This window comes from Terrapene carolina, unplaced genomic scaffold (assembly GCF_002925995.2).
Source record: "Terrapene carolina triunguis isolate 2854851 unplaced genomic scaffold, T_m_triunguis-2.0 Scaffold212, whole genome shotgun sequence".
Taxonomy (NCBI): domain Eukaryota; kingdom Metazoa; phylum Chordata; order Testudines; family Emydidae; genus Terrapene; species Terrapene triunguis.
In genome coordinates, this window is record NW_020664563.1 from 426,252 (window position 1) to 450,644 (window position 24,393).

At 47.9% G+C, this 24,393-nt stretch overlaps 1 protein-coding gene across 2 annotated transcripts in view; it reads left to right on the forward strand.

The window, feature by feature from the left end:
- The window catches only part of ATF6 (activating transcription factor 6), a 367,785-nt gene that overhangs the window by 26,446 nt on the left and 316,946 nt on the right, over nucleotides 1-24,393 (forward strand). For both annotated transcript variants that reach the window (XM_026656216.1, XM_026656217.1), the window contains exon 7: nucleotides 19,208-19,428. In XM_026656216.1, coding sequence (XP_026512001.1) covers nucleotides 19,208-19,428 — 221 coding nt within the window. The remainder of the gene's footprint in view (nucleotides 1-19,207; nucleotides 19,429-24,393) is intronic.

Sequence of the window (24,393 nt, forward strand, 5' to 3'; positions counted from 1 at the left end):
AGTTGCCTTACCAAGTGTGGGGTCAGTGCTAACGAGGCCAATTCAGTTAGGTTGGATGTGGCCCATTCCCAACAGTTGGCAAGAAGGGGTGAATATCAATAGAGGGGAAATTACTTTTTGTAGTGCTAACGAGGCCAATACACTATAAAATGTAGTTTTCCCTCTGTTGATATTCACCCCTTCTTGTCAATTGTTGGGAATGGGCCACATTCACCCTAATTGAATTGGCCTCGTTAGAACTGACCCCACACTTGGTAAGACAACTCCCATCGTTTCATGTGCTGTATATTTATACCTGCCTACTTTTTTTCACTCCATGCATCTGATGAAGTGGGTTATAGCCCACGAAAGCTTATGCCCAAATAAATTTGTTAGTCTCTAAGGTGCCATAAGGATTCCTAGTTGTTTTTGCTGATACAGACTAACACAGATACCCCTCTGAAACCTCCTTCAGGCCATGACCCACCACTGACTGATAGGGGAAGGAAGAAGCTTCGCTCGTGGGTAGGTTATTCCATAATTGCCTACTACAGAGTTTCTTTCACCTTCCTTTGAAACATCTGTTTCTGACCATCGTCTGAGACAGAATACTACACACGCCATTCATCTAGTCTGGTATGGCTATGTTCCTCCCTGACGTTCTCACAAGTCTTAGTTACCTATGCTTTCCCCTTAAGAATTCATAACGTGAAACTATTATTAATTGTAATTTTGATGCATGTTTTGATAATGAAGCTTCCTACTAGGGAAAGAACTGGAACTATTATTTCAGTTCAGATAGGCCACCAAAGAGGTGTCAGAGGTTGCTGACTGGTCACACCCAGCCCTGTGCCAGATTTGAACTAATCAACTAGAGAGGAAAGGTTCCTTACCCCATTAACAGTCCCCTAAGCTCTGCATTCTTGGGTTTGGCTGCCATACTTGCTCTGTTATTTGCTAAAGTGGGCTCAGTCTTCATTGACGAGCTCTGAGCCTGTCCTCTTGCAAATTCAGAACAGACCTGTGGGATGGCAACTGATTCTCTGAAGCTGTCTCATGTAGTTGTATATTTTGACCAGCAGATGGCGAAAAATACTTGCAGTTCAGCAGCTGTTTGAACTAAAAAGGCTTTGAACACAACAAGTAGTAGGAAATGTGAAAACTTGCTGTGTGTGTGTATGAAAATGCTTTGGTAGAGATCTAAGGAAATATGTCTTCACTATTGATTGCTTTTCCACTAGGAGTTAGGCTAAAGCCAGAGAGACTGGCAGAAAGTTTTTGTCAGGTATGATTTGCCTAAATTATCAGACTGTCTGAACTACACGTTCACTTTCTAGTTGGGCTGACACAGCCCTTAATCCTTTTGAAGTACTGGTGCAATGCATTTCAGTAGTATTTCGAATAAGATGGTGAAAAGATCCCTTTCTGTAAGAGTGGAAATATGACAGTGGTGGGAAGGGGTACTACTTGGCCCTTGTGAACAAGCGTTAACATAAGATCAGCTTCCCCCTTCCCTTGCATAGGTGGTATGAGTGTGGCTTGGGGAGGGAATATCATTGGGGAGGTCAGGACCCACATCCAGGGCTCCTGCAGAAATTTTCTGTTTACTTTCTAATTGTAAACTTTGTCATAAACTCTTGAGGAAGAAAACTCTTCTGTGGAGCTGTTCCCCCAGCTTACAGGGTGTCCTTAGTCAAAATTCCACCTATCTACTGCAGCGGGCAATTGTTGGCTGGTATTCTCCACCTATGAGGTAGCTGAATTTCAGTACTGCAGAGCACTAGGATCTTGGGATGAAAGGTGCTAGACGAATTTGGAAGAATTGACTAGTTAGATCAGACTTGCTAACTGATGGTGAGCAGCCTGTGTTTGTAAATCAGAATTGTTTAGACCCTGGGCTGCTTCTCGAGTCACAAGTAGGAGCTCAGGTAAAGAGAGGTTTTTCCTTCTGCATCTGGTGTAGTGAGTTTGACCTTTGATTTTGGCTACAGATCTTATTAATCTAATTAGTATTACAGCAGTGCTTAGAGGCTAGGGCCCATTTTGCCAAGCACTGTACAAATATATAACGTGTGGACCTTTATATTGTCATTTGTATTACTATAGTGCCTAGTCACCTTAGTAATGGACTGGGACCCCATTGTGCTAGATGCTGTACAAGGCACAACAGACAGACAGATGGAGTGATTACAGTGAGACAACATTGGTCAGCATGATGGGCAGTGGTCTCAGGATACCAGTGGCTTAACTGTTGTCAAGATGTTTGTAGATATCACAGCAAAGTAGTTTTAGGGAGGGATTTGAAGGAGGATAGTGAGGTGGCTTTACGGACATTTATGGGGAGCTCCTCCCAGCATGAGCAGCAGCATGGGAGAAAGCACGAGGATGCTTGCTTGAAAATTTAACAAGAGGGCAATGGAAGATGAGGGATCATGGGCCAATTGGAGGTATGAGTCAACATCTCAATAGTGAGTGACACAATAGGTATGTGGGGGGTGGGGCGGGGGGGAAGAGAGGATATGACATTCTGGAGTGAATTCCAGACCAGTGAGAAGCTGTGTCACTCTTGCCCTGCAACCTGTGGTGCCTCACAATGCTTTGCTGCTGTAGCTTCCAACCTGGTCCCCTCATAAACAGCCTAACTGCGTGCAGATCCCACCTGAGTGTCTGTGTGTAGCTACAGCCTTCCAGCACATTCCAGTCACACTCTAGTTTGCACCAGCTTTGATTACCACTTGCAGGGTAACTCCAACACATTCCTAGTCCTCAAAACTTGTTTCTGCACACTCCAGCCCTCTCCTGGACAGGTCAGATATTTTAAGTCCATTGCCCCTCTAAGGGGATCAATATCAACAATTTGCTACTTTAAATGGAGTTACCCACACAATTCAGTTTAAACACAGCAGTGGATTAGTTTTGATTAAACAATAAAACAAATGTATTTAACTACAAAGAGATGGGTTTTAAGTGAGCACAAGTATAAGTCATTAAAGTCAGAAATGATAACAAGGGAAATAAAGATGAAATGCTTCCTAGTACTAAGATTTGACAGACTAGACTTGGTTCAAAGTGAAATCCCTTACCATGTATTTCCAGTAACATTGCTGACCAACTTCTCAGGCCAAGATCTGCTTCCAAAGGCTGTTTCTTTTGTTGTCTTAAGTGAAAGAGAGAGAGAGATATGAATAGAGAGAGAGACCTTGAGGTGTTTTTCCCTCTCACTATTATAGTCCAGTCCCCTTTGAAATGCATTTTCTTGAGGGTTACCCCTAGATAAAGTTTATTCCTGCTTTGAAGACAGAGACAAGGAGTCTCTGGTCAAAGAGGTTTCATGCTGTTGTGTGCTAAGATGCAGATCTGTTTGTTCCTGCCTCCCTTCCTCGCCAATGAATAGTCACTTGACTGGTGATTGCTAAGGCTAAGATTTTGTCATGGTTATTTTTTGTAAAAGTCACGGACAGGTCATGGGCAATAAACAAAAAATTCATGGAAGCCCATGCCCTGTCTGTGACCTTTGCTGCTGCGGCTCCATGGTTTCCCCCGCCATTGTGGTGGCTGTGAGCTGCAGGGTCCCTACTCCTCCCCACCCACCCCCCACGCAAGGCTGTCGCCCATCGCTGGGACCCTGACAAGAGCCCCCAGAGGAGGCTGTCGCTGGAACCCTGCAGGGGGATCCTGAGGAGGCTGTTGCCTGTCGCTGGAACCCTGCAGGGGGAGCCTGAAGAGGCTGTCGCCCAGTGCTGGGACCCTGCTGGCTGCCAGCTCCAGTCCCGCGGCCCCAGGGGCTGAAGCAGAAAATGTCACAGAGGTCTCTGGAAGTCACAGCTTCCGTGACTTCTGTGACATAAATGTAGCCTTAGTGATTGCCCATCGACTTGGATGACACCTGGCTAGAGGCATCAGCCTGTCTTCTGTCTTTGAGGAACTGCTAAACACATTTGTCTGGTAAATGCATTTCAGATCTAATTTCAGCTCATGTTTATAACTTTACGATATAATATTGCTCAACGGTTCTGAAAAGTCTCATCTGTCATTAAAAAACAAAAACAAATTAAGTCTCCAGCAGTTATGATTGCAGAGTAAACCTTGACTATGTACTTAAGTGTAAATGATGCAAGGATAGAAGACTGAGTTTGCAGAGAGCCTGAAACCATAGCTCTGAGATGTGAACTGCCCATTCATTTCAGGAAATGCTAACTCATGTGCCAGTGATGATGCTTTGAATGCCAGTGTTACTGTTTCATTGCTCATCAAAGCTTGGAAGAAAAGAAGTATTATCATAGTATGAAGATCAAAAATCATGAGTTGGGCCTCTGAAAAATCATGATAGGTTTAAAATGCATGAAATTTAAAAAACAATATCAGGTGCTTTCTTATTTTCCTGCTAGCGTTTGAGCCTTTAGGGTTCACACTTTCAAGCTTCTTTTCCAGCAACCATGAGGACTAGAAACTACATGGGGATTGGGGAGGAGTAAAAGTGAGATTCTTGCATAACATGGCTGTAGGAGCTGGGCTTTAAGAAAAATGCCAAATATTATGAGATTTATGATAAAAATCATGAAAGTTGGCAATGCTTTGAAGATCTACACAATTTGCTCATTTTGGGTAGGCTTGTAACAACACATGGCAGGTTGAAGGGCATAGTGATGGATTTCATTTTTCAGCTTTCATAAGTTTGGAAAATGCTGCAGTAACAATGCTGCATTACCTTTCAATTCCTTCATAAAGTCATTTTCCCCACTTAATTTAACCTGCAGATGTTTCTGTTAAGCTTTGGTCAGCCCTCCCTCACCTGCCCCCAAAAGCTGTTTTGTATAAGAAAAACTATTTCAATTTTAGGTAACTTAAGGACATGGCTGATGTTGAATGTCTGTAATTTATACTATTTGCTTATGTCATTTATTTAGTGAGCTCTATGCCCCTTTGAGTTAGTTTGTATATTTTGCTTATGAGTCATATTTCAACACATTAAATGTTTTAAGTTAATAACTGTACAGGATGGGGCAAAGAGATGGGAAGAATGAGACACAGAAAGATGTAAACTCTGATTAAACAATAATAAAACTAGTACACTGGGAAACTACAAAGACATGAAGCAACTTAAAATATCTCAGACTTCCTTATGATCACCATCTTATTTTCTATACCATCTTATGTTCATAGGGATTCCCAAATGGCTAACAAACATTACTGTTGGATTCTGGCTCCAGGCCTTTACCCAGAGCTGTGTGGACTACGCTGAGCACTGATCAGTGCAATCATACAACAGCAGACACTATAGCCCTGACATTGAAGTGACTCTCCTACAGATTTGGGATCTCTCTCAATCATTCTCTGATTTGTGGGTTTTAAAAGTTGGCCCTTTTTTATCTTATAAGACTTAGAGAATGACTCTTCCCCCATCCCCCTCCCAGTAGTTTAAAATTGGGACCAGGTTCTGAAAAGGAGGTGGGGAGCAATGTTGAGGTCTTGACTGTAGGGTTGCCAGGTGTCCGATTTTTGACCGGAACGCCCGGTTGAAAAGGGACCCTGGCGGCTCCGGTCAGCACTGCTGACCGGGCCGTTAAAAGTCCAGTTGGCAGTGCAGCGGTTCTAAGGAAGGCTCCTGCCTGCTGTGACTCTGTGCAGCTCACGGAAGCAGCGGCATGTCTCTCCTCTGGCTCCTATGCATAGGGGCAGCCAAGGGACTCTGCGCGCTGCCCCCGCCCCAAGCGCCAGCTCCACAGCTCCCATTGGTTGCCAGTGGGAGCTGTGGGGACGGCGCCTGCGGACCAGGCAGCGCGCAGACTCATCTGGCCGTGCCTCTGCGTAGGAGCTGGAGGGGGGACATGCCGCTGCTTCCGGGAGCCGCCTGAGGTAAGCACCACCTGGAGCCTGCACCCCCTCCCGTGCCCCAGCCCCCTGCCCCAGCCATGATCCCCCTCCCACCCTCCGAACCCCTCAGCCCCAGCACCTTCTTGCACCCCAAATCCCTCATTCCCTGCCCCGATCCCCCTCCCGCCCTCCGAACCCCTCGGTCCCAGCACAGAGTACCTTCCTGCACACCAAACTCTTCATCTTGCACCCCACCCCAGAGCCTGCACCCCCAGCCGGAGCCCTCACTCCCTCTGCACTCCAACCCCCTGCAGCAATCTGGAGCCCCCTCCTGCATGTCAAACCCCTCAGCCCCAACCCGGAGCCCCCTTCTGCACCCCAAACTCCTTATTCTTGGCCCTACCGCAGAGCCTGCACCCCCAGCTAGAGTCCTCACCGCTCCCTTACCCCAACCCCCTGTACCAGTCCGGAGCCCCTTCCTGCACTCCAAATTGCACAGCCCCAGCCCGGAGCCCCCTCCTGCACCCTAAACCCATCATTCCCGGCCCCACCCCAGAGCCCGCATCCCCAGCCGGAGCCCTCACTCCCTCCTGCATCCCAACCCACTGTCTCAGTCCGGAGCCCCCTCCCGCACCCTGAACCCCTAATTTCTGGCCCCACCCCAGAGCCCTCACCCACCCCTCCCCCCCGGCATCCCAACCACCTGCCCCAGCCCGGAGCCCCCTCCCGCACCCTGAACTCCTAATTTTTGGCCCCACCCTGGAGCCTGCACTCCCACCCAGAGCCCTCACCCCTTCCCGCAACCCAGCCCACTGAGCCAGCCCGGTGAAAATGAGTGAGTGAGTGAGGGTGGAGAGAGCAAGTGACGGGGGGGGGGGGGAATGGAGTGAGTGGGGGTGGGGCCTCGGAGAATGGGTGGAGGGGGCAGGGGGTGGGGCAAAGGTGTTTAGTTTTGTGCGAGTAGAAAGTTGGCAACCCTACTTGACTAGTGAGTAAGTGGGGCAATCAGCAGTAATCATTACACTGTAAGACCTGGTACCAGAATTCTTATTTTGACATATCATCCTCTGAGCACTGCAATTCTGGACCGTGCTGGAACGGGGTCTAGTTCTGAAATGGAAAATGTACTTCAGGGAGTCACTGCATATTCCCACTTATGGCTCCATGGTGTCTGCGCCTCAGTGATCTGGAACCTTCTGGAAAACTGTGCCAATTTGGACTCACTTGTTATAGGATTTTTACTCAGGGTGTGTCTGCATTGCAGTCGGAGGTGTGATTGGCATGGGTTGGCATACCTGAACGAGCTTTAATCTAGCTAGCACAGGTAAAAATAGCAGCGAAGGCGTAGCACAGATTTCAGCATGGGCTAGCAGTGCAAGTACATGCTGAAGCCCGTGTTGCCGCAGCTACACTAGTATTTTTAGTTGTGCTAGTTAGATTAAAGCTACTATTGGTATGCCAACCTGGGCTGCAATCACACCTCTGATTGCAGTGTAGACATATCCTGAGTCTAGATAACCTAGGAAGTTTTAGAGCTTTTGTAAGTTGTTAAAGTAATTTTGTCCATTTTTAGTTTTACCTTGGTGCCAACTACATCAGAGCCCTTTTAGGGCTTTAAATGGAGCACTTCCTGCCCTAGGTCCTTTCCCAAGATGGATGCAGGTGCCCAATCCCTCTTTGGCTCAGAGACATACCCTCCAGACAGATATAGCTGCCCAGTCTTCACTCTCCCCAAGCCTGTCTCAAGCTCCAGTTGTCAGTCACAGAACTACAGATTCAATGTGGACAATCTTGACCTGATGTTCTCCATATCTCCAAAGATCCCAAAGCAGATAAGTTGGTGGAGCCCCACAGAATACAGTTTAAGATGAGTCCTCTGCATTCCTCCAGCTCCCTCAGCAAAAGCAGTCCAGATGCATCCAAGCTGGACTATGGCATGCACTGCCAGTGACTTTGGAATCAATGGGGAACCAATCTGCTAGAACTATGAGCCATCCCATGCGCTCAGAAATCCATGCTACCTCAACTTATAGGAAAAGTAGAACAGATGCTTATGGACAACACCACTGTTATGTATTCTCATAAGCAAGAAAGCGCTTGTTCCCAGACTGTGTGCAAGGAAGTGGCAAATTCATGGAGCTGTGAATATAGCACAACATATATCTGGTATTGCTGCATCTAGCAAGGGAGGATGATCTGGCAGATAGGATTTCCTGGTGGACTTAGGAAAAGCATGAATGGTCTCTCAAACAGCCTGTGTGGTCAAACTCCTGTTCAGCAAGTGGGGTCCTCCCCTTTACTCTTTGCCACCAGGACCAACTCTGTGTCTCCTGCATTGCTCTTGATGAGGGATAGCAAAAGGGCCTTGACAGACGTCTTTCTGTGAGAGTTGAACACACAGCTCCAGTACACATTCCTGCTGATTCCATTGGTCCCTCGACTGCTCAGGAAATTGGGACCAGACAGGGCCTGGGTGATCCTGATAGCCCCTGCATGTGCCAGAAATTTCTGGTACCCAGAGTAGACCTGTAATCTTCTGTACCTCCCAGTGTCACAAAAGCGCTGGTCACAGGACATTAGAACCCGACCCTCAGTTTCTTCATCTGGCTGCCTGTGCTATGAGATGAATTGTTCTGCTCTACTGAAGCGTAGACTCTCCAGGAAACATGCCATTCTCAAGCATTACACTAAAGTGGAAAAAGGATTGGCATATGGGCAGTTAACAGCAATTTATGCAGCACTCACGCTAATTTACTGCATCTCTAGAACAAGGTCTTTTTAGCATCCATTAGAGTGCACTTGTCTGCAGTTTCTGCTTTTCACTGTCTGGTTGAGGGAGTCTCCGTTCTTGTCACTTGATGGTCTCCAGATTCCTAAAGGGAGTGCCCGATTTGTATCCACTGGTCAGAGACCAAATGCCAACATCGGACTTAAACCTACTCTTCACCAGACTTGTGACACAAGTTCTTCAAGCCCTTAAGAATGCTGCTTGTAGCTCCTTTCTGTAAAAACACCCTTTCCAGTGGCCATTTTTTTGCCACACAGGGTCAATGAATGTACTACTGCAATCACTTGCTCCATTAGTTCAAGTGGCAAAGATTTGTGTGGTGATCTAGGCCCACTTATTTCATCAAAATTAACTCAACTGCTCATGAGCCACGTGGGTGTCAGTATGATGCCACATAATGGAATTTTGTTTTTTCAGTTTCTCTTTTAAAAACCAAAGAAATTAGACAAACCTATGGTAAAAGCACATTAATAAGGTTGCAAAGGCAAGCACTCAAGGTAAGAAATGTCATGCAACCTTAATTTGGCCCCCTTGTGTGTATCCAATATGGCACAGTCTATAACCACATGATCACATCCTATTTTTTCCCCACAGGACCATTCCTCATTCAGTGCATAGGATTGATCTGCCTTGTGTGTGAATCAGGGCTGTGCAGTGAAGGAGGTTGCTGTCTGTATGAGGCCTCCTGCATTTGTTGCAGGAGCTGGAACATGTGTAGTGAATGAGACAGCGGGTTGCAGAAAGAGAGAGGATGATCTCAGGGTTAAGGCAGTTGAATGCTGCCCTGGAGAATTGGATTCTATACCTTCCTCTGCCCCAGAGTTCCTGTGTAATATCAGTCAGGTCACTTAAACCAAACTTTTCCCACGTGGTCACTAATTTGGGCAGCCAGAAAGTGAGGCACCCACAAGTTCAGGATCTGATGTGCAAGTGTGAGTTCTTAGAACGTCTGCAACTGAGTTCAGTAGGAGCTTTGAACATACGAAGTGCTGTATGTGCTAAGTTCTCTGAAAAACTAGTCCTAGGTGTCTCAAATAGGGCACCTGAAGTTAGTGCAAGGGCGGGCAAACTTTTTGGCCTGAAGGCCGCATCAGGTTTCTGAAATAGTTTGGAGGGCTGGTTAGGGGAGGCTGTGCCTCCCCAAACAGCCAGGCGTGGCCCGGCCCCCGCCCCCATCCATTCCCCCCTCCCCCCGCTTCTTGCCCCCTGACGGCCCCCTGAGACTCCTGCCCCATCCAACCCCCCCGTTCCCTGAGCCCCCTGCCCCGGGACCCCTGCCCCATCCACACACACACCCATTCCCTGTCCCCTGACCGCCCCCGGAACCCCCGCCCCTGACTGCCCCCCACCGCCCCATCTAACCCCTCCTCTCATTCCTGACTGCCCCCCCAGGACCCCTGGCCTATCCAACCTCCCCTTCTCCCTGTCCCCTGACGACCCCCAGAACCCCTGCCCCTGACTGCCCCCCCGTCGCCCCATCCAACCCCCCTTCTTCCTGACTGCCCCCCCGGGACACCTACCCCCATTCAACCCCCCTGTTCCCCACCCTCTGACCGCCCTGACCCCTATCCACCCCCCCACCCCCCGAACTCCCCTGCCCTCTATCCGCCCGCCCCCTTACTGCGCTGCCTAGAGCACTGGTGGCTGGCGGCGCTACAGCCGCGCCACCCGGCTGGAGCAAGCCACGCCACCGCGCAGCACAGAGCACCGGATCAGGCTGGGCTCTGCAGCTGCGCTGCCCCAGGAGCTCGCAGCCCCACCGCCCAGAGCATTGCGCTGGCAGCGCAGTGAGCTGAGGCTGCTGGGGAGGGGGAACAGCAGAGAAGTGGCCAGGGGCTAGCCTCCTGGGCCAGGAGCTCAGGGGCTGGGCAAGAGGGTCCTGTGGAACGGATGTGGCCCGCGGGCCATAGTTTGCCCACCTCTGAGTTAGTGGATACTTTTTACATTAATGAATTCATGAATTTCCTTATCTGTGTTTCCTTAATGCCTCAGTTCCCCATCTATACAATGGGGATAATACTCCCTCCTCTCATAGGGGTGTATTAATATTTGTGAAGCACTTGGATACTGTAGTGATCACCATAGAACACCCCATGAGGACATGACTAGTTCATCTTCAGAGCAGTGTCTGGCCATACATTAAAACAAAGTGTTGAATGGCTGCTCATTATTTCAGCAGCATTCGTCCCATGCACTGAATGACGCAGTGGTCCTCTTTACCACTGACCAGACAGATTTCACACACCACAGTACATTTATTTAGGAAAGAAGCAATACATAGAAAATGTATCCTAAAACAATAAGTCTATACACATGCTAAGTGCATCAGGTGTGACCCATCTTCCACATCGAGACCTGGGCAGTTCCAGTCCTTCCAATCCTTCTAGTGGGGTTTTGCCCTCTTGGTTACAATCTCATGTCACTTTTTGGATCAGAATGAGGGACTCTGAGGCAGTTCAGGCTGTTCCTCTATGCCCTTTCTTTGCCTCCTTGGCATATTGAACCCAGTCTGAACCAGTATGTTCAGTTCCCCCCAAGGGGGATAGTACTTCTTTGGAATTGTCCTGGGTTCTGCAGTAAATACCAACCTTCCACCTTCCTTCCCCCTCCCCCCCCCACCAATTTTAGTACCTGGAGGAAGCTTAGTAACTTCCCCATCAGAGCTGAACATTGTATTCTAGCTCCAAAGATGCATAAACTTTCAATCTCAGCAGTCTTCTGAAGTTTCCACACTTCCAAGGTTTCAGGTGGTACAGTGATAGATTTGAATGAAATCAGTTTTTCTACCGATTTAAATTGGTTGAAAAACTGCTTGCAAACTGTCCCTTATGCTTTTTTAATGGGGGCCTAGACTTTGGAGAGCAAGACGATAGCATGAGGCAGTGTTGCCTGATCATGTGTTAATTTGCATTCTGTGGTTTGGCAGGGTTCTGTTCGTGACCAGTCTCAGAAATATTACAGTTATTACGAGGCCCCCGGTGTGCACGAAGGAGATAGTTATGTTTAGGAATGACGTTCTGTCCCTGTAATGTTTTTTTAGTGCAGTTGGCAAAATCACAAACACTCCAGCCCAGCAAAGTAGATAAATAATATAAGATGGTCAGAATGTCTCATGTCTGAGCATCCATATACTCTTACCATCTCTTGCAGAAAAAGCCTGTCATCACCCCCACCATCATCACCACCACCACCTGGGGTTGTCATTCTGCCATCTCCCAGGGCACACAGGCTGGGATACAACTTTTATATTGTGTTACGCTGACTCCCACTATGCATATTCAGTAGAGGTTTCAGCCCCTTTTTCTTATTTGTATTTCCTTCCCCTACTAATGTTGGGGTGCCCTTCTCCCGTAGGTTACTAGTCCTTTTACCTCAAGCTTATTAGCATGTATGTCAATTAGTTACCATGGCATTCTTGTGGTCTGACTGCTGCTGCTGTTCCAAACTTAGCATATCTAAATCTGATATTAACTGGCATCTTATGGTTATCTGTCTGCACTTCAGTCATACTTGTTTATTACAGCATTTCATCTTGTGCTGTCTTATGATCTAGGATTATCCTGGTTAGCTGCTTATGCTTTTTGGGCCGTATGCCTTGATTAGCTTAGCTAAGCTATTGTACTAAAGGCCTTGAGGCTTGTAGGCTCTATGCTTTACTGCCTTAACTTATACCTGTGTCTTACCTAGCAAGTGCCTGTATCTATAGGCTGCAGCCTGTGCCAATGTGCTGTGCCGCTGAGTACCAGCTCAGTTTAAGCCATGTCCTTGAGGAGGCAAGGATTTACCCTGTTCTCAGACACAATAGCAATGACTTTATGTGGATGTATAACCACAACTAGTGAAAGGGACCATTAAGTGGCCCTTGGAGAAGAAACACCTAACTCTAACAGTAAAGCATTGCAGAATCCCCAGTGCTTACATAACTGAGTATTCTTAACTTAACCACCCAACTCTCCCCCACCCCGCCGTTTGCAATAGCTGATGCTTGGGTGCAGTGTAAGCTCAGGGTGGTGAATGCTCGTCCTTGCTGTGTCTCCAGCTGCCTGTTTCTGTGACTGCTGTGCTAGTAGGGTTTTCTTCACAGGTCTGAGCTGCTCGTACAACCACAGCTAGGCTGAAAACTTCTCCTGCTCCCTGGGCCATCTCCTAGCTCGGGTTCAGGCTTCATTTGGCCCAGCTCCCTCCATATGTGCTCTTTGCTCAAACTTGTACAAACTTCTTCCAGCACCGCCCCTGTGCCAGTCAGTTGGCCCATCACCAACTAGATGGCCTGTCCCCACATGGGCAGGGCTAAGCTCCTGCTCTGGAGCACCATTCCCATCCTCCAATGGGATGTGGGCTGGCACAGCAAGTCAGGGTTAATTTTTCTGTGGGGGTGGTGGGGTGAGCTCCTTTTTCAGCTTGCCCTTTAATTAATCAGGGCCCACTGAAGGCAGGAGTGGCTCTTTCCCATTACCATTGTGGAGTGGGGGCTCCACACAGCAGAGGTCCCTGCAGAAGGAGAGGTTGTTTGCCAATAAATGTAGTTCTTCAAGGGATGCTTCCTCATGTTCACACTCCCCTCCTTCTTGGAGTTCCCTACATGTGCTTGGACTGGAGCTGAGGAGAGAGGACCTGAGGTGCTTAGGGCTAGCACCAACCTCTATATAACCTCTGAACATTTGGTGCCTCAAAGTGACGCTTGTGCAACCCCCAACGGGGCATTAGGTTCTGGATCATTGCAGTGCAGTTGCCTTGAATCCCGTGAGTGTGACTGTGCAGAGGTAGAGCTACATGTAATGGTAAGTAGCCTTTTTCCCCAGAGTTAAAGCACCTGTGTTCTATTCCTGGCTTTGCAACAGATTTCCTGTGGTATCCTTGGGCAAGTCACTTTATCTGTCTGTGCCTTGGTGTCTCCATCTCTTATGGGGGATAACATCTCTATTGTGGGGGTGAGAAGAATATTTAATAGACTAGTTAATATTTATAAAGTGCTATACATTCGTCGTATTTGGAGTTAATGATAAGAACATAACATAAGAACAGACATACTGGGTCAGACCAAAGGTCCATCTAGCCCAGTATCCTGTCTTCCGACAGTGGCCAGTGCCAGGTGTCCCAGAGGGAATGAACAGAACAGGTAATCATCAAGTGATCCATCCCCTGTCGCTCATTCCCAGCTTCTGGCAAACAGAGGCTAGGGCAGGAGCGGGAAAACTTTTTGGCCTGAGGGCCACATCAGGATTCCGAAACTGTATGGAGGGCCTGTTAGGGGAGGCTGTGCTTCCCCAAACAGCCAGGCGTGGTGCAGTCCCCACCCCCTGACGGCCCCCCCGGGACTCTTGCCCCATTCAACCCCCCCCCATTCCCCGTCCCCTGATGGCCCCCCGGGACCCCTGCCTCATCCACCCACCCCCCACTCCCTGTCCCCTGACCGCCCCTGGAACTCCTGCCCCTGACTGCCTCCCACCGCCCCATCCAACCCCCCCTCCTTCCTGACTGACCCCCAAAACCCCTGCCCCCATTCAACCCCCCTGTTCCCTGCCCTCTGACCACCCTGACCCCTATCCACACCCCTGCCCCCTGACCAACACCCCGAACTTCCCTGCCATCTATCCAACCCCCCACTCCCTGCCCCTTACCGCGCTGCCTGGAGCACCGGTGGCTGGCGGTGCTACATCCGCGCCACCCAGAGCACCAGGACAGGCAGCTGTGCTGCCTGGGTGGAGCCCCAGCCACGCCAACGCGCAGCACAGAGCACCGGGTCAGGCCGCGGCTCTGCAGCTGCACTGCCCAGCAAGAACTCACAGCCCCGCCGCCCACAGCATTGCGCTGGCGGCGCAGTGAGCTGAGGCTGCGGGGGAGGGGGCTAGCCTCCCGGGCCAGGAGCTCAGGGGCTGGGCAGGAGGGTCCCGCGGGCCGTAGTTTGCCCACCTCTGGGCTAGGGACACCATTCCTGCCCATCCTGGCTAATAGCCATTGAAGGACCTATCCTCCATGAATTTATCTAGTTCTTTTTTGAACCTTGTTATGGTCTTGGCCTTCACAACATCCTCTGGCAAGGAGTTCCACAGGTTGACTGTGCGTTGTGTGAAGAAATACTTCCCTTTTATTTATTTTAAACCTGCTGCCTATTAATTTCATTTGGTGACCCCTAGTTCTTGTGTTATGAGAAGTAGTAAACAACACTTCCTTATCTACTTTCTCTACACCAGTCATGATTTTATAGACCTCAATCATACCTCCCCATAGCCGTCTCTTTTCCAAGCTGAAAAGTCCAAGTCTTATTAATCTCTCCTCAGACGGAAGCCATTCCATACCCCTAAACATTTTTGTTGCCCTTTTCTGAATCTTTTCCAATTCCAATATATCTTTTTTGAGATGGGGTGACCACATCTGCACACAGTATTCAAGATGTGGGCATGCCATGGATTTATATAGAGGCAATATGATATTTTTCTGTCCTATTATCTATCCCTTTCTTTATTATTTTCAGCATTCTGTTAGCTTTTTTGACTGCCGCTGCACATTGAGTGGATGTTTTCAGAGAACTATCCACAATGACTCCAAGATCTTTTTCTTGAGTGGGAACAGCTAATTTAGACCCCATCATTTTATATGTAAAGTCAGGATTATGTTTTCCACTGTGCTTTACTTTGCATTTATCAACATTAAATTTCATCTGCCATTTGTTGCCCAGTCACCCAGTTTTGTGAGATCCTTTTATAACTCTTCGCAGTCTGCTTGGGAATTAACTATCTTGAGTAGTTTTGTATCATCTGCAAATTTTGCCACTTCACTGCTTACCCGCTTTTCCAGATCAGTTATGAATATGTTGAATAAGACTGGTCCCAATACAGACCCCTGGAGGACATCACTATTTACCTCTCTCCATTCTGAAAACTGACCATTTATTCCTACCCTTTGTTTCCTATCTTTTAACCAGTTGCCAATCCATGAGAGCACCTTCCCTCTTATCCCATGGCAGCTTACTTTGCGTAAGAGCCTTTGGTGAGGGACCTTGTCAAAGGCTTTCTGAAAAATCTAAGTGCACTATATCTGCTGGATCCCCTTGGTCCACATGCTTGTTGACTCTCTCAAAGAATTCTAGTAGATTGGTGAGGCAAGATTTCCCTTTACTAAAACCATGTTGACTCTTCCTCAACAAATTATGTTCATCTATATGTCTGACAATTCTGCTCTTTATGAGTTTCAACCAATTTGCCCAGTACTGAAGTCAGGCTTACAGGCCTGTAATTGCCGGGATCACCTCTGGAATCCTTTTTAAAAATTGGCATCACATTAGCTATCTTCCAGTCATCTGGTACAGAATCTGGTTTAAATGATAGGTTACAGACTGCAGTTAGTATTTCTGCAATTTCACATTTGAGTTCCTTCAGAACTCTTGGGTGAATACCATCTGGTCCTGGTGACTTATTGCTGTTTAATTTATCAATTTGTTCCAAAACCTCCTCTAATGATACCTCAACCTGGGACAGTTCCTCAGATCTGTCACCTAAAAAGAATGGCTCAGGTTTGGGAATCTCCTTCACATCCTCAGCCATGAAGACTGATGCAAAGAATTCATTTAGTTTCTCCGCAATGGCCTTATCATCCTTGAATGCTCCTTTAGCACCTCGATCGTCCAGTGGCCCCACTGGTTGTTTAGCAGGCTTCTTGCTTCTGATGTACTTAAAAAAAAATTTGCTATTACTTTTTGAGTGTTTGGCTAACTGTTCCTCAAATTCTTTTTTGGCCTTCCTAATTGTATTTTTACAGTTCATTTGCCAGTGTTTATGCTCCTTTCTATTTTCTTCTCTAGGATTTAACTTCCACTTTTGAAAAGATGCCTTTTTGCCTCTCACTGCTTCTTTTACTTTGTTGTTTAGCCACGGTGGCTCTTTTTTGGTTCTCTTACTGCGTTTTTTAATTTGGGATATACATTTAAGTTGAGCCTCTATTATGATGTCTTTAAAAAGTTTCCACGCAGCTTGCAGAGATTTCACTTCTGGCACTGTACCCTTTAATTTCTGTTTAAGTAACTGCCTCATTTTTGTGTAGTTCCCCTTTCTGAAATTAAATGCTACAGTGTTGGGCCGCTGTGGTGTTTTTTCTGCCACAGGGATATTAAATTTAATTATATTATGGTCACTATTACCAAGCAATAAATCTATATTCACCCTTGGACCAGATCCTGTGCTCCACTTAGGACTAAATCAAGAATTGCCTCTCCTCTGGTGGGTTCCAGGACCAGCTGCTCCCAGAAGCAGTGATTTAAGCTGTCAAGAAACTTTATCTCTGCATCCCGTCCTGAAGTGACGAACCCAGTAAATTTGGGGATAATTGAAATCCCCCATTATTATTATTGAGTTTTTTATTTTAATAGCCTCTCTAATCTCCCTGAGCATTTCACAGTCACTATCACCATCCTAGTCAGGTGGTCAGTAATATATCCCTACTGCTATATTCTTATTATTAGAGCATGGAATTTCTATCCATAGAGATGCTATGGTACAGTTTGATTCATTTACGATTTTTACTACATTTGATTCTATGCCTTCTTTCACATATTATGCCACTCCCTCACCAGCACGACCTGTCCTGTCCTTCTGATATATTTTGTACCCTGGTATTACTGTATCCCATTGATTAGCCTCATTCCACCAAGTTTCTGTGATGCCTATTATATCAATATTCTCATTTAATATGAGGCACTCTAGTTCACCCATTTTATTATTTAGACTTCTAGCATTGGTATATAACGCTTTAAAAACTTGTCTCCTTTTGGGTGTCTGCCATTACACGATGTAATTGAATGGGACTCTTTTTTATTTGACTGTTTCTGATCAGACCCTGCCTGTATTTTATCATTTTCTATCCTCTCGTCCTTACTAGGACATAGAGATTCTCTATTAATAGATCCTCCCCAAGGGATGTCCGAACCATGTGCTACTCCGCACCTGTCGGCTTTCCCCCAGCCCTTAGTTTAAAACTGCTCTACGACCTTTTTAATGTTAAATGCCAGCAATCTGGTTCCATTTTGGTTTAGGTGGAGCCCATCCTTCCTGTATAGGCTCCCCCTTTCCCAAAAGTTTCCTCAGTTCCTAATAAATCTAAACTCCTCCTCCCTACACCATTGTCTCATCCACACATTGAGACTCTGCAGTTCTGCCTGACTAACTGGCCCTGCGTGTGGAACTGGGAGCATCTCAGAGAATGCTACCATGGAGGTCCTGGACTTCAGTCTCTTACCTAGCAGTTGAAATTTGGCCTCCAGGACCTCTCTCCTATCCTTCCCTATGTCATTGGTACCTACATGTACCATGACCACCAGCTGCTCCCCAGCACTACACATAAGTCTATCTAAATGTCTCGAGAGATCCGCAACCTTCGCACCAGGCAGGCAAGTCACCATGCGGTTCTCCCGGTCATCGCAAACCCAGCTATCTATGTTTCTAATGATCGAATCGCCCATTACTACCAGTCTCTTTCTAATAGCTGGAGTTCCCTCCCCTGGAGAGAGATCCTCAGTGCGAGAGGATACCACAACATCATCTGGAAGGAGGGTCCCAACTATGGGATTGTTTCCCTCTGCTCCAGTTAGATGCTCTCCTTCCCTGGGACTTTCATCCTCCTCAACAGCACAGACGCTGTCAGACCGGGGGTGGGACCATTCTACTGTGTCCAGGAAAGTCTCATCTATGTACCTCTCTGTCTCCCTCAGCTCCTCCAGTTCAGCCACTCTGGTCTCCAAAGCCCGTACATGGTCTCTGAGGGCCAGGAGCTCCTTGCACTGAATGCACACATATGCCACCTGCCCATAGGGCAGGTAATCATACATGGTGCATTGGGTGCAATAAACTGGGTAGCCCCCACTCTGTTGCTGAACTTCTGCCTGCATTATCTGTTTACTCCTGCAGCTGGTTCCTTTGTTGTTGTTTTGTTTATATCAAGGGGGTGTTTTGGGCTTTTAAGTTTAAAGGAAGTTGAGTTCTAGCCCCTGTAAAAAACTCCCTCACAAAACTCCCCTGTTAGCCGCTCCTGGTCGCTAGCTCCTTTGGTCACTTAGAAGCGGGGTTTTTAAAGCCCTGGTCTCCCTGTGTAGCCCCGCCTCCTGGTTAAGGGTTGATGGGTGCTAAAGGCTTAGGGATCACAGCCTCCTTAAGGCTGTCACACTTGTTCTTGTGACACCAACAGGTGTTTACTCTTGTGAGCCCTGAGGAGCCAGCACAGTTCTGGGAGAGTGATCTGAACTCTATTCTGCTTTGTGTATAATTAGCAAAACTGCCAGCTAAATTCTCAGTGCAAAATCTGATTACCAGTTACGGTGTAAGAGGCAGAAAAAGTCTAGATGGATTATCTGATCCCAGATTAAGTTTGTGGTGTGGCAGATGGAAGAGCTGTGTTTTGGTTTATAAACTGATATGAAATTGAGGGAATAAATATAGAACCCTGCAGACTTGTTTTGTTTGAGAGTATATTGATGCTTAAGAACTGAATCCAAAGGGAGCAGTGCCAAGTGGTTTTGGGAGTGAAGCCCCCCTACCCTCACATCAAAACCACCCTCCACAAATTGATAGTATAAGAACATATTCCCCATCCCCCACTGAACACTCAGTGACCATTGTTTTTCTGTCTCCATTCTAGGTCAGCCACTGGTGCTTTCTCAGTCCACTATGGTGCCGCTCCAGACTCCTGGAGTTCATCCTGCATCCCAGCCGGTCATTGCTGTCACTGGAGGGACCACGCAGCTGTCCAGTCACACTGTGAATGTACTGGCACCAGCTACAGGAAGCAGTTCAGTGAGTGGAAAAATAGCGCTGGCTAAACCCCTCCTCCAAGCCACTACACAAACTACAGGCATGGATGTAAGTTCCAGCTGTTTTATGGTAGTTAAGTTAGGTTTGAAACCCCCTGTCCCCTCAGCTGCTGGAACATGGTGTGGGAGTGCTTGTGGGCTGTGCAGCCTTAGGAAGAAGGCGTCTTGGCTCTGCTGGCTGGAGCTCTGAAATGATGGGTGCTTTCACATCGCTGGTGTCTGGGGCTCAGAAGCCTCACTTGGCAAACAGTTCCATTGTCTAACTACCCAGGAAGAAATATTTTCCTAATGTCTAACCAGGAAAGAGGATGTGTGAGATTGCTGGATACCTTTTATTTTTTTTAAGACAGTACAGTGGTTCTCAAACTGTGGGTCAGGACCCCAAAGTGGGTCACGACTCCATTTTAATGGGGTCACCTGGGCTGGCGTTAGATTTCTGGGGCTCAGGGCCAAAGTCAAAGCCCAAGCCCCACTGCCTGGGGCCGAAGCCGAAGCCCAAGGGCTTCAGCCCTGGGCAGCGAGGCTGATGTTACATGCCCCCTGTCTGGGGCTGAAGCACTTGGGCTTCGGCTTTGACCCCCCCCTACCCAGGACAGTGGGGCTCAGGCTTTGGCTTTGAGCCACCCTCCACCCCACCCCCTGCCTGGGGCGGCAGGGCTCGGGTGGGCTCAGGCTTCGGTCCCTTCTCCTGGAGTCGTGTAGTAATTCTTGTTGTCAGAAGGGGGTCGCGGTGCAATGAAGTTTGAGAACCGCTGCACTAGTCTATGCTTTCTGTGTATATGTGTATGTGTGTCTATCATTGGTAAATCAATGAGTGGGTAAATCATTGAATTTAAGACAACGCAGCCTCACATTTGTGGGCCTTCACCCATCTCTAGGACCAAACCCATGCTATTATAGAAAGTTCTGAAGTATTTGGATGAAGATTTTACTGATAGTATTTATTTCTGTGTATTCTTGGCCTGAGACTGGAAGTGCCCACATACCACAGATAAGGAGGGCTGCCCCTGAAGTTAGGGCACTGGACTGGGATTTGGGAGATTTGAGCTAATTGGGTAACCCTGGGCAAGACACTTAACCTCTTTGTTCCTCAGTCCTCCAGTTGCAAAATAGGAACGTATATTATCCTCTTCTTCCACCTTTTACTGTTACTAAATATTTGTATTATAATAGCACTAGTTGGGCTGGGTGATGTACAAACACAGCAGAGATATGATCCCTTCAGACGAACAGACAAAGGGTAGATGGGGATACAACATACAAGCAAATGAGGGGGGTGAAGAATTGGCCCAGTGTTATGTGGACGGTGATGTGTTTATTTCATTGTGGTTAGAGGAAGGGAATAGGAAAAGGAAAGGAGAAAGAATAGACACAGCTTGTCACTTCTCTAGCCTTGATCAGCAGGCTGGATGTCATGACAGAGGTAAGACTTGAGGGGGTTTTGCCTTTGTCTGTCTTGTCTACTTAGACTGTTCGCTCTTTAGGGGCTCTTACTGTGTGTACATGCGGAGTAGTTCAGCAGGGTCTTGATGTGGGTTGGGGCCTCTAGGCAGTACTATAATTCACAGAATAAAAATGCTCTCATGGAAGCAAAAGAGTCTGGTTTCTAGCCTGATCTTGGAGACTCAAGCTGTTAGGATAGTATCTAATCCCAACGTTTAGAAGTTCACCCTTGGGTTTAAAAAGCTGTCAGGTAGCAATCTATCCTTTTCCACAAGAGGATCACGTGAGAACAGGAAATATAGTTAGGCTGGCAGAATTCTGTTTTTATTTTTTGCAGTTTTGTTGATTAATGTATGTGTTTATTTTTTAATTTTTAACTATTTTTATTTTTATAGCTGCGGGAAATTCAGAAGGAAGATGGGAAGGGTTGAGGTTAGGGTTAGCTGTGGTTCTGGCAACGAGACTTCAGGGGCTCCCTTTATGGCTGACGTGCCCAAGACACTGGGACACAATGTTCAGGGGAGTCTGCAGTCCTGGTCTGGTGGAGCACACCCCCGCAATCAGGGCTGCAAGGACGAGCCCCCGGCTGCGGGTGAGGCGACTCTGCTACTGAACAGCTCCGGCCTGAGGATGGCTATTGCACTCCTGGCTGGTGAGTGAGGGAGCGGGGCTGTGGCTGCAGGGAGTGCGTGGGGGAGGCTGCACTTCCACCGACTGCCCAATGGATATGTTTTTTGTTGATTTCAGTGTGTCAGCTGAAATTAACATTTACTGACATCAATGCATTTAAATCGAATCCTGCCAAGCTTAAATATAGTGCAGGACCTGCAGTGTTTTTAGAATTAGCTACAAATGAGCCTTAGCAGGAGGCAAATTTAGCCAGGTATTCTTGTTAGGTGGCTTCTGTTGTTCAGCAGATACTGTTCCTGAGAAGACACCAAAAGTGGCAGCAATGATCTGGCTGTTACATCTTTGGATGATATAGATGGTCTTCTGAAGTTTAAAACATTTGTAGCAAGGAAATAACTTGGAATCCTCTTGTAAATTAACAAAGATCAGAAAAGTAGTGACCTGCTTGAATTGGAGTGCTTTGCAGAATGATTAATGGCACATGACAAAACAAAGTTATTTTGGTTAAGTTATGTTAAGCATTGCTGACTTTTTCAGAGCTTGCAACGATGAATGAAAGTGCAAGGAGTGCGTGCTTTCATGCACAAAATAAACATTTACAAAGTATGCTAGAAACAACAGTATATGGGAAAATGTTTTCTTAGAGTGAATTTTGTTGGACAGACTGGCCTCTGTGTATTTATGTTGCACAGAACATACAATTTGGGATGTGTAATGTAACTTTTGAAAGATGTCAGGGTAAGCTCCATGTCTTCAGCTCCTTTCAGCCAAGGATTTCAAGGCATTTTGCAAACCCTTATTGATTCTTGCAGTATGTCTCGGAGGTTGTGTTGACCCATGTCAGTTTTGGGAGGTTGATTGGGAACTCACCCCCTCATACCTGAGGTGTTTTGTCGAGCATCACCCACAAGTATGTGATCCCAACCTGATGGGTTTTGCTCACATGCTCAGGGTCTAACTGATTGCCAATCTGACCCAGGGGAAAATTCCTTCCCGAATCCACATATGGCGGAGACCTGGGGGGGTTTCGCCTTTCTCTGCAGCATGGGGCACGGATCACTTGCAGGTTTAAACTAGTGTAAATGGCGGATTCTCTGTAACTTGAAGCCTTTAATCCATGATTTGAGGACTTCAGTAACTAAGCCAGAGGTTAGGGGTCTATTACAGGAGTGGGTGGGTGAGGTTCGGTGGCCTGCGATGTGCAGGAGGTCAGACAAGATGATCATGATGGTCCCCTTTGGGCCTTAAAGTCTATGAGTCTAAGTCTTGTTATTTCCTTGGCTATTTTGGCTTATTGAGAGACTGAGGGGATGACAAATCTACTGAGGCTGTGCTGGGGACCCCAAAAAGGCGTGGGCAGTGGCTATTGGGATGCCAACTAGGGCCAACTGGTGCCTGGGCCAGGAATCTCCTAGGACTTGCCCTGGAGTCTCCTAATGAGAGAGGGATATTAGGGTCCTCAATGAGCTTCCCAAGGGGCTCTGGTTGTCAGGTGACTGAAGAACCTTCCAAGGTTGCGTGGGAGGGAGTTTTCATTTTTTGGACCCTCTCAACAGAGATGGGGGCAGGAGGAAGCAGCCCAATGGAGCAGGGAAAGGATTAATCTTTCACTGTACTTCCCTCCATGTGGGTCAGGCAGCTTCTCTCACCCCCCCACTTCAGCTGACTCCCAAGCCTCTTGCCAGCTGACCTTTCCAGGTGAGCCTCAGTCCTGCAGACAGTATGAAGTCAACAGAAGGGGAGCTGCACTACTGTGAAACTCAGGCTCTTTGTGATAGGACCTATAGAAGTTCACAAGAGTGGGCCCCTATTTGTGGACCATTGGAGGTCTGCAGCTGGGGTGCGGCCTCCCTCTGGGCAGCACTTACCTTTGGCAGTTCCCGGTCGGTGGCGGACGCAGTGAGGCTAAGACAAGCTCCCTGCCTACCCCGGCCCCACACCGCTCCCGGAAGGGGCCAACGCGCCCCTGCGGCCCCCTGGGGCGGCAGGAGGCATGTGGCTCCGTGTGCTGCCCTCTCTGCAACACCGCTGCCACAGCTCTCCTAGCCAATGGGAGCTGCTGGGGCAGTGCTTGCAGGCAGCAGCAGCGTGCGGAGGGAGACCCCTGTCTCCCTGCCCCCGGGGCTGCACTGCCTGCTTCCGGGAGTGGCATAGGGCTGGGGTAGGCAGGGAGTCTGCTTTAGCGGCATCCACACTGTGCTGCCGGAGATCGCGATCAACTGGGAGATCCTCTAGGATCGACCAGTCGATCGCGATCGACTAGTTGGTGACCACTGCTCTAGGCAGAAAGCGGCCAGAGTCAGTTCCAGTGGCCCTTGCATTAGGGGCAGCACAGCCTAGTGGCCAGAGTCAGTAGTTCTTCGAGTGATTGCTCATGTGCATTCCACAATAGGTGTGCGTGCTCGCCACGTGCACTGGTGCCGGAAGTTTTTCCCCTAGCAGTACCCATAGGGGAGTGCCCCTAGTGACCCATGGAGTGGCGCCGCTATGGCGCAGTATAAGGGCACTGCGCACTCCTCCCACCCTCAGTTCCTTCTTGCTACCAGTGAAGGTGCATCGGAACTGCTCTGCTCCAGCTTTGCGGTAGCTTTCCTCTTGGACTCTGTTAGTTCCTAGTTAGTAGTACCTGTCGTTTGAAGTACAGGCAAGTCTCATCTTACGCGGGGGTTCCGTTCCTCGGTTAGCGCGTAAAGCGAAAACCGCGTATAGTGAAACACTCATTGAGCTCAATGGCGGGCAGAATCGCCCACACTACAGATGCAGTTTTTATATTGTTGTTTTTCTTTTTTTTCCCCGTTTTTGCCGACCGCGCAAAGCTGAATTCGCGCATGTTAAATGCGCCTAAGATGCGACTTGCCTGTAGTTTAGTTTAGAGTTAGTGTAGTGTGCCTGGGTCAGGCTTTAAGTCATGTGACACTTGCAAGCGGCCGATGCCCCTGAG